General features: G+C 46.5%; 1 protein-coding gene across 1 annotated transcript in view; it reads left to right on the top strand.

Moving 5' to 3' along the window:
- Nucleotides 1-14,970, top strand: part of LOC135224135 (mediator of RNA polymerase II transcription subunit 21-like) — a 70,242-nt gene that overhangs the window by 24,892 nt on the left and 30,380 nt on the right. Inside the window, exons 2-3 of the mRNA XM_064263026.1 lie at nt 11,086-11,158; nt 12,585-12,690. Of these exons, the coding sequence (XP_064119096.1) occupies nt 11,117-11,158; nt 12,585-12,690 (148 nt within the window). The 5' untranslated portion in view covers nt 11,086-11,116. The remainder of the gene's footprint in view (nt 1-11,085; nt 11,159-12,584; nt 12,691-14,970) is intronic.

The following is a 14,970-nucleotide window of genomic DNA, read 5'->3' on the forward strand; positions in this document are numbered from 1 at the left end:
TAAGCACAGGTTATGAATCTTGAGAATCCTTCTCTCGATTCGTCTGTGAAGACGTAGGTTGCATTCAATATCTACCTTCGTCTTCAACGGTACATAGTGTTGTTTCTCCTTAGCTGAGATTCAACAACCATGAGATGTTTTGCCTTCAGGGACCTCGGTCTCTAGAAGGCAATTGACTTTCGCCTGTTGGGCACATGCCTTAAGAGAATCATCACCTCGCTGTCCGGCATTGGTGACAAACAAATACATTATTTGTTTGGTCTCTCGGCATAACCCTTTAAAGGCGAAGGTCACGTGACTTACTCGGATGCTTTGACACTTGCCTCCTACCGAACGCAGTCAGTCGGCAGCTGTCAGAGCGTCCGAGTCAGTTACGAACTACGCTGTTGACTTAGTTCGGTTGTTACAGAGCAATCATTACTTCGTTTTAATAGCTTGTCACAGTACCCATACCATCGACCCCACCATGGAGTGTCGGTGTCCTATCCACTACCGAGAACTTCGCTGCATGGGGATAGGAGGATGCGAGAGACTTCGTGGCAAACGGACAGACCAGTATGGGTACTGGACATCACCGAAGTAGAGAAGAGGAATAGGTCATGCGACTATTTCCTTCTTTTCCTCTAAGGAACTGCATGACTTCTCCTGCGAAGTCAAGCATCCAGGGGATGGGGATCCGTGACGCTCGATTTCGTACCGAACTTCGTAGCGAAGACTCAGAACCCTTCGGTCGCCCTGACGATTGGTTCGAGTCGTTCACAATCCCCTCCCTAATGGACTTCACCGCCTTCGATGCGAAGGAGATGCTGCCTTGTCCGCAAGAACTTCTCCGTGGCGCAGGTACTGAAGGCAGGGGTCTGGTCCAACCAGACCACATGCCCTTCCTTCTACCTTCGGGATATTGCCCACAGGTCCTTGGATCTTTTTCCTTGGGACCCGTGGTGGCTGCTCAACACGTTGTGTAGCGAACCCAGACCCTCGCAGGCTGAACAGCATCGAGTCCTGGTGTGACCGTAAGAATGGATGAGTGAATGAGAGTGTGACTGGCTCCTCTTCCCATCTTTTTCTTCCCCTCTACCTGTGGTTAGAGGGACACGGTCGTCACCCTGCTGGATTAGGACAAGATGCAGGTGAGCTACTCAACAGAGCCCCATCCTATCCCTTTCACTAGGGATAGGAGCGTATATCCACCACTTCCTCCAACAAGGGGGAGGAAGTGGATGCCAGCTTGAGACAACCCATACTTTATGTTGCCTCTTGCAAACAGGAACAAGTTCTTGCTTGCTGGTACGAAGAGATACGCTTGCCTCTCTCTTAGTACTCGGCCCAGAGGTCTGACCATTGATCCTGCGGTGCACACCCCGATCAATCGGACAGAGGCTTGGATCCCTCCCTCGCTCTTACGACCAGGAGGCATTCCAGGGATGGACGAACACCAGTCTGTTCATCAAAAGACTCAGATTCCTCCCACCAAGAAGTGAGTCTTCCTATTGTTAAAGGACCGATGGTTTGTATTACGTATCGGAAACAAATGACCAATTTGTCGAAAATTGCATTTTTCCTAACTATCAAACCTGAGGTCCTTTACATATAGTCCCTCCTCATGCCACCCCTCACTCTCGCGTATTTTGCATGGGCCAAAAGCAAAAGTGATTTGTTTACTCCCAGTCGCGCGGCGCACGACTGTCGGACAAGCAGTTAACTACCGTTCTCCCCTTGTTCGAAGCTTTACGACCGTTCCAGCTGCCGCTAGCTACTTCCTATTGTTAAAGGACCTCAGGTTTGTATAGTTAGGAAAAATGCAATTTTCGACAAATTGTCATTTCCTACCTGATAGGTGGTAGACTTCGTGGGTGTTTGCCCCGTAGTCTGCATCACCTCAAGAAACTTTAGCGAGGTATGTGATCTATGGCCAAGAATTCTTGTGGGTCTGCCGAAGGGGTCTTATCCACTTACTCGGCAGAGCCTGAAAGGACTTTGTCAATGGGTGCTGATCCACTTACATGACAACACACCTTATTAAGGAGCACACAACCAATCCCTGACCACCTCGATCCTAAACCACCATGTTATATTAAAAATTGCTCTGAGTTATCCCCAACTCTTCACAACAACCGTAACTAAACCTCACCAACAATGCACACGCACACAATAATTTCAAAAAAAAATTTTTATCTATTACAAGATATCACAAGAGTTCCCTTACTGAACGGAAGTGACTGGCCGCTTGTGCGGCAACTGCACCTGTTCAGCAGAAAGTCTAGAACATATCTATTAGACTTAAGTAGTAAAAAAAATAAAAAAAATTTTAAGGATTGTTGTCAGCTCCTGTACCCAGGATTGTGCCCGCAGACACAAAAGGACCTAAGGCAAAAAACATTTTTCATAGGTCACACGCACGTCCTTCAAATAGTGAGCAGCAAACACAGAATTACATCTCCAATATGTCGCTTCCAAGATATTCTTCAGCGACATATTTCTCTGAAAAGAGAGAGCCACGTCGCCATGCTCTCACTTCATGAGCTCTTACTCTCAGGAGTTTTAAAGAATCATCCGCAAGCCTTATGAGCGTCCGTATTACGTTCCTGACAAAAAAAGGCTAAAGCATTCTTAGACATAGGTCTTGATGGACTTACTGAGCACCAAAGACCTTGTCTAGAACCTCCCAACTGTTCCTTTTTCTGTAAGTAAAACTTTAACGCCCTTACTGGGGCAAAGAGACCTCTCCGGTTCCCTGCCGACGAGACCCGATAATCCTTTTGTTACCTTTTTCGAAGTTTCTCGGCCAGGGATTCGAAGGATTTTCATTCTTCGCCAAGAATAATTCCTTGAAGGAACAGATGGCTCTGAATCTATATTGAACCCGACTTTGTCACTAAGGGCGTGCAGTTCACTAAACTCTTTTTTGCCGTCGCTAGTGACAAAAGGAATAAACATTTTCTCGTTATATCACGAAACGAGGCCAAAAATGTAGGGTTCAAATTCTCTCTGAAGCCAAGAACTTCAGCACTACGTCTAGATTCCAGTTAGGGGGAGAAGTAATTCTAGACTTCTTGGTCTCAAACGACCTAATCAAGATCAATGCAGATCCTTATCGTTTCCCCCAAATTCTAGGCCTCTATTTTCCCCTAAAAAAAAGAAAATGGGGGGGGGCCCCCCGGAAAAGCATACTTCTATAGCCCTTTATCGTGGCTACGGAGAGCCGCGATTCTTCTCTCAGAAATAACAGAAATCAGCTATTTCTGTTACAGAGGTACTGGAGGAGGACAACTTCTTTGACTTACACCACCTTCTAAAAACTTCCCACTTGGATTGGTAAACCCGGATAGTGGAAGTTCTCCGGGCTCTAGCGATCGAGCTTGCTGCTTTGCTAGAAAAGCCTCTCGCTCTGACAAGTCTTTCGATAGTCGAAAGGCAGTCAGAGCGAGAGCGGGGAGGTTTTGATGAAACCCTCTCGAAGTGTGGTTGTCTGAGAAGATCCCTCCTTTGTGGAAGGGATCTGGGGAAGTCTACTATCCACTCCAGTACCTCTGGGAACCACTCTTGAGCTGGCGGCTAAAAGGGGGCTATCAGGGTCATTCTTGTCCCCTTTGAAGTCACAAACTTCCTGAGCACTTGCCCCACCCAGAATCTTGAATGGGGGAAATGCGTAAACGTCTACCTGAGACCAATCTAGCAGGAAGGCGTTTTACTGCTAGAGCTCTGGGATCTTCTACTACTGAACAGAAGACTTTCAGTCTCTTCGAGAGGAACGTGGCAAAGAGGTCGACATGAGGAGTTCCCCCAAAGAGACCAGAGCTTGAGGCAAACGTCTGGAGTGGAGGGTCCACTCGGTATGAAAGTACTGGTTCCTCCTGCTCAGCCTGTCCGCTCTTACGTTCCTTACTCCCTGAACGAACCTCGTCAAGAGAGAGATGTTCCTTTGCGATGTCCACAACAGCAGTTCTCTTGCGAGTTCGTAAAGGGCATACGAGTGAGTACCTCCTTGCTTCCGAATGTATGCCAGAGCGGTTGTATTGTCCGCATTCACTTGTACTGTTTTGTTTGCATACTAACGGTTCGAAGCTCTTTAGAGCTAGGTGTACAGCCAACAGTTCTTTGCAGTTTATGTTTCCAGGACACTTGAAGAGCATTCCAAGTGCCTGACACTTCTCTCTTTCCCAAAGTTGCTCCCCAAACCTTTTTCCGACGCGTCGGAAAACAATACAAGGTTTGGGCTCTGTATTTCCAGGGAAGTACCCTTGTTTTCCCTCAGTGGAGTAACCACCATTCTAGATGTCGTTTTATCAGATCTGGAATGCAAAAACTGTCCGAGAGGAGTCCTGTCTTCATGTTCCACGAACTTCTGAGGAAGAACTGAAGAGGACGGAGATGAAGTCTTCCTAGATGAAAGAACTGTTCGAGCGAGGAAAGGGTCCCTAACAGGCTCAACCATTCCCTCGCCGAAGTCCGTTCCTTCCTTATGGAAGAGAGAGACTTTTTCTAAACCTCTCGCTAGTCTCTCTTGAGAAGGAAATACTCGAAAACCCCCCGAGAATCCATCCGAATCCCCAGATAGACCAAGTTCTGGCTGGGGATCAGTTGGGACTTCTCGAGGTTCACGAGTAATCCTAATGTCTTTATCAGGTTTAGTGTCACAGTCAGGTCCTCCAAACACTGTTTCTCTGACTTTGCTCTGATAAGCCAGTCGTCTAGGTATAGAGATATACTGATTCCTTTCAGATGAAGCCATCTCGCCACATTTTTCAAAAGGTTCGTGAAAACCTGAGGCGCCGTAGACAGGCCGAAACACAAGGCTCTGAATTGGAAGATCCTTCCCCCCGTCATGAAACGGAGGTACTTCTTCGACGAAGATGGATCGGGACGTGAAAATAGGCGTCCTGGAGATCCAGAGACACCATCCAATCCCCTTGGCGAAGAGCCCGCCAGGACTGAAGCAGAGGTTTCCATGGAGAACTTCTGTTTTTGAACAAACTTGTTCAGAGCGCTGACATCCAGAACTGGTCTCCAGCCCCCCGAGGCTTTCGCAACCAAGAAAAGACGATTGTAAAACCCTGGGGACTTTGATCCAGCACAAGTTCTATAGCTCTCTTGTCCCACATCTGATCCACCATTTGTTGAAGAGTATCTTTCAACACAGGGTCCTTGTAATTGGCGGACAATTCCCTCGGAGTTGACGTCAGGGGAGGATTGTCCAGGAAAGGAATGAGATATCCCTTCTGAAGAACCGACATCGACCAAGCGTCTGTGTCGATGCGAGTCCAGGCTTCCGCAAATCCCCGGAGCCTGGCACCTACTGGTGTTTGGAGGAGCGCCACTTCACTTTCCCCTTTTAAAGGGGCGGAACGAGGCTCGACCTCTCTTCTCGGTCGTTTTCCTGTTTTTAGCGGTAACCTCTAGTGGAGGGCCTCCTCCTCGAAAGGGCCGAACAGGAGTAGACCCCCCTTTCTTTTCTCCCACCATCACTGGTCTCTTCTTCCTGGACGATTGCAGGAGAAGATCCTGAGTCGCTTTCTCCGTCAGAGATCGGGAAATATCCCTCACCAACTGTGACGGAAACAGAAAATCAGATCTAGGGGCGAATAACAAAGCTGCTCTTTGCGAATGTGATACTGCTTTCGTCAAGAAAGCTAAAAACAGATCTCTTCTTCAAGAGACCTGCTCCAAATAAGGAAGAAAACTTCCCCTGAGCCGTCTTGGCACCGCCTTGTCAATACATGACAAAATTGCCAGGAGTACATCCGGTTCTAGCCTTCAGGGGCATGAGCCTTCTTGGACATCACCCCAAGGGACCAATCTAGGAAGTTAAAGACTTCTAGAATGTGAAAAAGTCCCTTGAGGAGATGATCCAACTCTGAAAGACCCCAAGTAATCTTAGCCGTGTGAAGGCTATGTCTCCTGGATGCATCTACCAGACTGGAAAAGTCAGCTTCAGCTGAAGCTGGAAGAGTGAGACCCATATTCTCCCCAGTCTGGTACCAAATCCCTCTCTTGCCCGTAAGTCTAGCGGGAGGCATGCAAAACACTGTCCTTACTAGCTCTTTCTTAGTTAGCATCCAGCTATCCAGCGATTGCAGAGCTCTCTTCATAGAAATCGTCGGTCTCATCTTCAAGAAAGCCGACGATTTCGGTGTCTTCGAGCATGAAAAAAGTGAACGAGGCGAAGGAGGAGCGGCAGGGATCAATGCATCTCCGTATTCCCTGGAGTGGAGGAAGGAGAGCTGTCAAAACTTTGTAGTTCGACAGTCCTTCTTTACCGTGAGACTCGTCCTCTGAGTCCTCTTCCAAAATCGGATCAGAAGGAGAGGCCACTTCCCGTTCCGGGTCTTCCTGTTCAAAAACTCTCTACGGGAGACAAACTCCTAATAGGAGAGGGGCTAAGAGAGTGTAAAGAGCTCCTATGCTTGGCTGGCTCTTCGTACTTGGCTGGCGCCTCGCGCTTGGCTGGCGTCTCGCGCCTGGCTGACTCCTCTCGCTTGGCTGGCGCCTCGCGCCTGGCAGGATCCTCGCGCTTGGCTGGCGTCTCGCGCCTGACTGACTCCTCGCGCTTGGCTGGCGCCTCGCGCCTGACTGGTGTCTCGCGCCTCTCAAAACTCTCGCGCCTGACTGACGCCTCGCGCCTGGTTGAAGTCTCGCGTCTTCCTGGTGCCACATCCTTGCATGACAGATGCTTGTCTGGAGCCTCGCGCTTTGGCTGAAATTCCTCAACGCTGGTTGTTACCTCGCCGCTCGGCTTGAAGGCTTGCTGGTCTGGCAGACGTATCCCATCTGGGAGAATCCTCTCGTCTGTAATGCGTTTCTCGCTTGTCTGACTCTCTAATCCTAGAGGACGCTTCTCGTCTGTAGGACGCCTCGCGCTTGGCTGGCGCGACGCGCTTGTCTGGCGAATCAAAATCGTCCAACGAGTCTCTATCTGAGTTCTCAAAAGACTCACGTCTCACAGGAGCCTCACTCCTGGCGGGAGAAGGAAGACGAGTCTTCTTGACCGGCAGTCTCACGTCTTTCTTACGAGGAGGATCCTTCGAAAGGACTCCTACTAAGGCGGATAGCTGTTCCTGCACCGCCAAAATGATCCTCTTGGAAGCCTCTCCTGCGTCTTCTTGAACGGGAGAGGGAGACCTCGAAGGCGTATTGCCCACATCATGGGACGTCAAAACCCTCTTCGCCTTCTTGATAGAAGGAGGCGCTTCTTCCGAAAAGCGTTCTGGGCTTGAATCCAACACAGGATCTCTCCAGTGCCTTTTCAGGGCCTGGACAAGTCCCGAATCCTTCCACCCTCGTTTAGGAGAGGGAGAAGCGGACGAAGAGAAGCACTCTCTGAGGACGCTTTTTCGATAGCGGTCCTGAGCAGACTGTCTATATATAGCACCTGCTGAAGGGACGCCTGACCGGGGGGGGGGGGAATTCTCCACTCCGTACGGCTTTCGACTTTCCTTCTCCTCTGGGCTTGGGAGCTTGGAAGAGGTCTAGGCCTGGGAGCGTCGCAGAGACACTGGGGACACTCACTTCACTAAAATCACTTTCACAGTCCTTACCTTTCATGGTAGCCATTTTGGATCTCATCCTGTGAAGAGTAGCCTTCAGTTCAGCAATTTCCGAGGCCGAATCTGAATGTAAGGCCAGTGAGGGTCCTGATACAGAATCATAATTAAGAGAAGAGTTAGAATTATCCAAAGGCTCAATAGGCCTTGTACTACTACCCGCAATCTTAGATGCAGCCCTTCTGACTCTATCCCTTTCTAACTTCTTCAAGTAAGAAGTTAGAGTCTTCCATTCCTCAACATTCAACCTTTCACACTCATGACAGGTGTTAGAAATAGAACAATCAAAACCCCTACATTTGCGACATACAGTGTGAGGATCAACCGAAGCTTTCGGTATCCTCACCTTGCAGCCTACATTCACACACATTCTCACACAAACACTTGAATCAGACATTCTGAAGAAAAATCAAAAGCAAGTCCAAATCCAGTCCACAGTAGCGAATGCCAAAACAACGATCCAGGTACGTCACCAAAAGTCCACAAAAAGATGATCAATTGTCTAGAAAAGCGAATTCCAGTCAAGAGGTGGCAGCAACGATGTTGATACCACCGGCGACAGAAAATATATGAGAAGAAAACGGGAATGGTTCCTAGTCCTGCCGCCCAGGGCAGGCCGGTAGATCACCTGACCTACCTGTAGCGAGTGGCGCGAAATTTGAATTTCTGTCGGGGACGACGGAGTCTTAGCTATGTATATATCTGACAGGTAAGTTGATTGTATGAAATTGGTGATTTATGGCGCTTATGGTGCCAAGTTTCGGTTAATGGCACTGATAACTGCTCAATGGCTCCTCTGTTAGGTATGTTATGGCACCATAACTCTATTATCAGCCCCTTATGGTGCCGATAACTGAAACTGCCTGTTGTGGCGCCATAAATTGCCAATTTTATGGCGCTAGACAGGCGCCATAAAACCGAATCGTCATTAGCTGAGTCCACTGATAGCTGGAGACTGGCTGTAGATTGCTTGAGTCTAAAACAAGTTAGCATGGCAGTAAGGGTATTTTGGATGGGGTGTATTCATGTAAGGGGGTGGTAAGTAACATGGAAATCAATGTGTAAGATAAATTGGAGTCTTAAAAATTTCTCAAGCTTGGGATGATGCTTACTGGACTATGTCTTGGACCCTCAGTATACATGCCCTCACCTAGGATGCTGGTCATACCTGCTTGGGGCTTTTTTACTAATCTTATTGAGATTAGCAAAATCACACTAGTATACCCAATATTCAAGGGAAATTTGCATTTTTAGTGGGTATTTCTTGCGTTTGAACCAACTAAATAGGCAGTCCCCAGGTTACAACGGGTTCGGCTTACGACGTTCCGAGGTTAAGGCGCTTTTCAATTATATTCATCAGAAATTATTTCCAGGGTTACGATGCCTACACCACTGATCTGGCACAAGAAATATGACACCAAAAATGCAAAATAATCAATATTTGAAGTTTTTTTTCATGAAAAATGCAATAAGAATGCAGTTTACATAGTTTTCAATGCACCCAAAGCATTAAAAGTAAGGTTTTATCAGAATTTTTGACGATGTTCTGGCTTATGACAATTTTTGGCTTACAACACGTCTCAAGAACGGAACCCCCGTCGTAACCCAGGGACTGCCTGTAGTCAGTTGTAAGCATTTTTATAGGGGTTCTAAGAATTCGCGGATTTCGGCTATTCAAGGGGGCCGTCTGGTACACATCCCCCATGAATAATGGGGGCCACTGTGCTGAGTGATTTGCGTAATGCTTGCTGACTGTTTTATTACTGAATTAGAACTGATTTATGTTTAGAATATTCAGAGGTTATTGGCCGCTGTAAGCCGCAATGTACAAATCTTTGACAAATTGAAATGGTTTAAGTCCCTGTGTCTGTTCGCAGACATAAACATGTACTATACAATTTGATACAGAGGATTCAGTTTTAATCTTCAAGCACATGATTGGAGAGCTTGCATAGCAATGGATACAGTGATGATCATAAATGGAATGTGACAATAATGGTTACTGCATAGAAATATGAATAAAGATGTTTGGGAGAAGTTATGTTTCTCTGACCATGTGTTCTTCTCACCTGGTGACTCATGGAGGAAAAAGTGTCTTGGTTGTTGGTCTGCTGTCCAAGCGTGCACATAGCAAGCATAGGACTCTATTCCCATGAAAGGCCTCACGGCTGAATAAAGTCTTGCTGGCAACGTCAACACTGTGTCGTTCACCAAACTCCTGCCTTGGTATTTGGCGGTAAGTGATGCGGGTGTGACTGGACTTTTGTTGATTCGTTGTTGGTACATCAGCATGGCATTTGAGATGATGATGTCGGCACTGCTTGTGGGATCAGCAGTTTAGCTGTTATGACGACCAGTAGGTTGTGCGCTGTCAGGAAATCTGCCTTTAACAATGCTGGTCATATTCTTCCCATCGAAAGTGGTCTTCATTGCCCGCCTCTCGTACATTGTAAATGTTTCTCCAATGGCCTTCATTGCATGGAGGATGGGAGGAGTGGGGTTGATTCATTCACACTTGCTGGGCTGAAAGGGTCCTTAAGCTCTGGACTCCCTCTGGACTCTGTGGCAGAGCTTTCGGTCACTGTCGGGGCAGAGTAGTGTGTGAGGAGTACCTTCTTCATGATGTCCAAGGATGACTTGGGTTGGCTGCCCATTGCAGGCAGTGTGATGATTCGCCACAGCAACCTATAAGCGCGTGGCAGTTGCCCGCCGCCTCTGGGCACCCCCACATGGTCAAAGAATTTCTTGGCACTCAGGGCAGGCATCATGCTGAAGGATGATGTTGGCTGCTCCTTCAGTAGTATTCTTGAAGATGTCGTCCGGCTGGAACTCGGGGATGGTGTCTAGGAAGGTTGTTTGCGCCATGAAAAACCATGCCTCTGGGTTGCAGGGCATGAACGGTGGTAGGTGTGAACAACATCGACCGTGTCAATTGCTCAGGGGTCACCAATGTAAGAAAGGTACTGAATGAGGTGCTGAGTGCCTGCTGGTCACTTTATTACTGAATTAGAACTAATTTATGTACAGAATACTCGCAATGCAATTACAAGTCTTGACAAATTGAAACAGGGATTAAGTCCCAGTGTCTGCGTTTGTTCACACATAAACATGCATACAATTTGATACAGAAGATTCAGTTGAAGATAACCAGTACTATATGACTTGAGAGCTTTCATGGTAATCCATACAGTGGTGATCATAAATGGAATGTGACTAATGGTTACAGAGAAATGTGTATAAAAGACATCTGGGAGAAGTTTTGTTTCTTGAACCATGTGTTCTTCTTACCTGGTGACTCATGGAGGAGAAAGTGTCTTGGTGGTTGGTCGGTTGTCTGGGCATGCACGTGGCCAGTACAGGAATTTAACATTTAAAACATAAATTTCACTGAAATATGTATGGATAATTCTTAGGAGTAACAATAACTTTAGGTATGAATATGTATAGGGTACGTTGACTACTGTTTTATTGTATTATATATATGTATATATGATAGTGTTTTACCTTAATTTTGATTGTATTTACTTATGATAATTTCTTACAGGGTGAATACTCGATCTGCTCATTGCTCCATCATGGCGGACCGCTTGTCACAACTCCAAGATGCAGTTAATATGGTAAGGCCAAAATGAGTGGAACTAATATATGGAATTAATTATTGCTTTAAGGAGTTTTGTATAAGTTTCTAAAAAAAAACTATAGATACAGTCACTATCAAATATACAAACTAATTACATTCCAGATGGCCATTTATCTCCTGAATTGTTTGTAAGTTGGTTTGTAATATGTATAGTGCATAATTTTTGTTGGTAAGTATATACATTTCTGAGGTAATGCAAAAGTCACAGATATATTTTCACTTTGTAAATTATGCAGTGTATTTTAAAGAATTACTTAGGATGTTAGAAAGGTAAAAATCAGAAAATAAAATTTAGATTCATGCAACATTCAAAATTTAGTATTTTTTCCATGCTTTGAAAGTTATGAACTTGAGAAAATTTCACAGGAGCAGCAGCTGACATTGGAAGTTCACAAAGTAAACATTGCACGTTGCCATATTGACAAAAATATACTTACCAAACATTTCTGATGGGAAGAGGAAATATAGAAAATGGGAATTCATCAGAGAAAGAGGTAAATTGGGATGATAGAAATAAATAAGTAGGAGTATTTTACAAGTATGAACGAGTATTCTCATGAATGTTAGAAAAATACATGGTAATTAATCACAAAAATACTCTGGATAATCGGGGAAGGGTTAAAGGAACGGGTTCTTTTTCTTCCTCATGTTCTATTCTTTGCAAAAATTTTTACTAGCAGAATTGGCATGCAGAGCAAAATTGGAACTTTTGGGTGGCAAAGGGGAGTGCTTCAAACACATCTTAACTTGTAACCCTGTCTGTTTGTATCTGAATGTTTGTAAGTAGGGTGGTGACTGTATCTATAAATTTTTTTTAGAAACTTGTACGAAACTCCTTAAAACAATAATTAATTAAATATATTTACTCCTAACAAAAAGTGGTAAACTTTTAAGTGAATATGAATTGTAATACAGTATAAAGATTGTAATTCATATCCCACACAAGGCGTTTGCATCATTGCTTTATAAGTGGCATTGGTATTCCAAATGACCAGTTGCAAACAGAACCATATTCTACTGAAAGTGGGAACACGTTTATTGGTTCTTGTAAAACTATTTCCTTTGTAAAGTAAGTATTTGTAAAACAAAGAACTAAGCAGCTGAGTATAGAAGTAGTAATTTGATAACTAGATGGTCCATGATTAGTACTTGCATAATGTTAATGTTATGAAACAATTTAATGACCAACATATTTTTCATGAAATGCAGTAGTATTTGTTTACAGAATCTCTTAACATCTCCCCGTGCACATTCTCTTGAACGTCTTTTCTTAAAGCATTTGCAATATATTTAATGTAATTTTTTGCACCAAATGCATTGCCATATGTAGCATGCATAACTTCATGCCATGAAGATTTTTTACTCAAAAATTGTTTAATTCAGATTTACAAATTTATTTTCAGCAAGCAGAGAACCTGTTCAACAGCATTGGTTGTCTATTTACTTCAGCTCCTCCTTGTAGCTTTGATAAAAGTGGCAAGACTCCATCACAGAATGATAATCCAGAGGGTAATTGTTATCATTGTTGCACAGTACTCATGTTGAGCTGATTGAATATATATATCCACTCAGTGAATAAATGGTTCAGTAGAAGAGTTCTTTTAAGTTATTTATAAAGGCCAGTATTACTTCATTGCAAGTGAGAACTCCTTTAGTAACTACATGTGATAATGCCACAACCTAGTTCACAAAGTGGGTGAATGGCTTGTTGAAAGTGTTTGTTCCATTTTTCATGTTGTTTTGTATGCATGATTTGTAGAATATACAGCATTTAGTTTGTTCCGATATGTAATACAAACCATCGGTCCCTTAACAATAGGAATGTAACTTGCGGCAGCTGGAACCGGTTGTAAGCTTCGAACAAGGGAGTACGGTAGTTAACTGCTTGTCCAACAGTCAGCGCACCGCGCTACTGGGAGGAGAAGAACCACTTTGCTTTCGGCCGCGCTGGGTGACGGACGTGTTCTCCACTTCTCTCTGCCCGCCATCGTCGCATGCTTCGTTCTTCAAACTTTTGTTTGCCTTCTCTTTTTAGTGTGTTTGTGAAAATCCTGTAAGTAGTTGTGATTTTTGTATTTTCATTTTATTATGGATTCTCGTGAGCTGAAGAGTTCTCCACGCCCCCCCATCAGCCGCAGATGCCCTGGTGTGGAGGGCCGTAAGTGTGGGGCCTTCCGCTTCTTTCCTGAAGTTGACCCTCATGATTTATGTGCTCAGTGTCGGGGGCGTGAATGCTCTCGCATCGAGCCCTGTGATATTTCTTGTGTGTGGTTGGAGGAGCAGTGGGCGCGATTTGAGGGGAGGAGGAAGTGACGTAAGCCTTCCAGGGAGTCAACGGAAATTTTTCCGGCTACTCCCCTGGTCTTGGACACGTCGTCTTCTTTCTTCCCTCCATCTCAACTCCCGCGTATGGCTCCTTCCCCTTTGGGGGGGCGTTTCTCGCTCCTCCTCTTCGCCCGATCCGTCGAGCGTGGGGGAGGAGGCGAGATACCCCGACATTCAGTTGTACTTGGGGTCTTCCATTCACTCGGGGTGGGACTTGTCCCCCCTTCGGTGAGGGGGAACCCCCCCTACTAACCCGACCTTTGCTCCCTCAGGTGTGCCTGCCGCGGGTGACGACCTCGGCCAGGTTTGGGTCTGCCGCGATCAGCTCTGGCTGACTCGGTGCTGGGCCAGGTGGACTCGCTCGTCTCCGGACAGGAGGGTTCACTACGGTCTGGCAGGTCTTCCAAGCTACTTCCCCTGCCTCTACTGCGACAGAGGAGATTTAGTGCCATCGGAGGACACTATGCCTCCCAAACAGGTTAACCTGGAGCTAGCTAGGCTAACTCCAGGGGTGTCTGTAGCAGCTCCTGTCGGAGAACTTATGGTTCTCGCAGCAGGAGGCACTCGCCTTGGAATCGACCACCATGGCAGCATTCCAAGCAGTCTCCTGGTTAGACCTGTGGTCCCTCACATTGTCTAAGGTTGCGGCCACCTTGGGAAATATCACTCCTGAAGGTGACCCGGCTTTCGGGAGACTGTGCCAGTCTGTAGGTAGAGCCATCTCCTACCTAGCCCACCAGATGGCAAACCTGTGGGCCAACCTGGTCTTGAGGCGTAGGGACGCAGTCCTTACCCGAGTGACCAGGGCGGCTGGGCGTGAAGCGGCTCAGGGTCTTCGCAATGGACCGGTGCAGAGTTCCTCCTCTTCCCAGGAGAGATGGTGGACGCTGCGGTGGAACGACGGCGCACTGACGACAGTGACTGTTTAGTCCACCAGGCAGTCTCGAAGGCGTCTGGGCAGCCTTGAGCTACTGCGGCCAAGCCTAAGAGCTTGGTTAGTGCTTCTTTGCTTCTTCTGCGGCCAAGGCGATCGCATCGTTGAAGCCCAGAGGAAAGACTCTGCCTTCGACTTCTTCTAGGAGAGACCGTAGCCAGCCCTCCTCCAAGGACATAGCACTTCGGCAGGAAGTCCAAGCCATGCTGAGCAAAGGATCTGTGGAGATCGTCAGGGATTGGTCACCGGGCTTCTACACCCGTCTTTCCCTGGTGGATAAGTCTTCGGGGGGGCTGGTGCCTGTTGATAGATCTCTCTCCCCTGAACCAATTCGTTCGCCAGTCGGTTCACGATGGAGATGGCATGTTCCGTGCTCGACTCCATCAGGGAGAAAGACTTCATGCTTTCGGTGGACCTGAAGGACACGTATTTCCAGATACCCGTTCATCAATCCTCCAGGAAGTACCTCCGCTTCATCCTCGACGGGACGGTGTACCAATTCAGGGCACTTTGCATAAGTCTCTCAACCG

Source organism: Macrobrachium nipponense, chromosome 20 (assembly GCF_015104395.2).
Source record: "Macrobrachium nipponense isolate FS-2020 chromosome 20, ASM1510439v2, whole genome shotgun sequence".
Lineage (NCBI taxonomy): Eukaryota > Metazoa > Arthropoda > Malacostraca > Decapoda > Palaemonidae > Macrobrachium > Macrobrachium nipponense.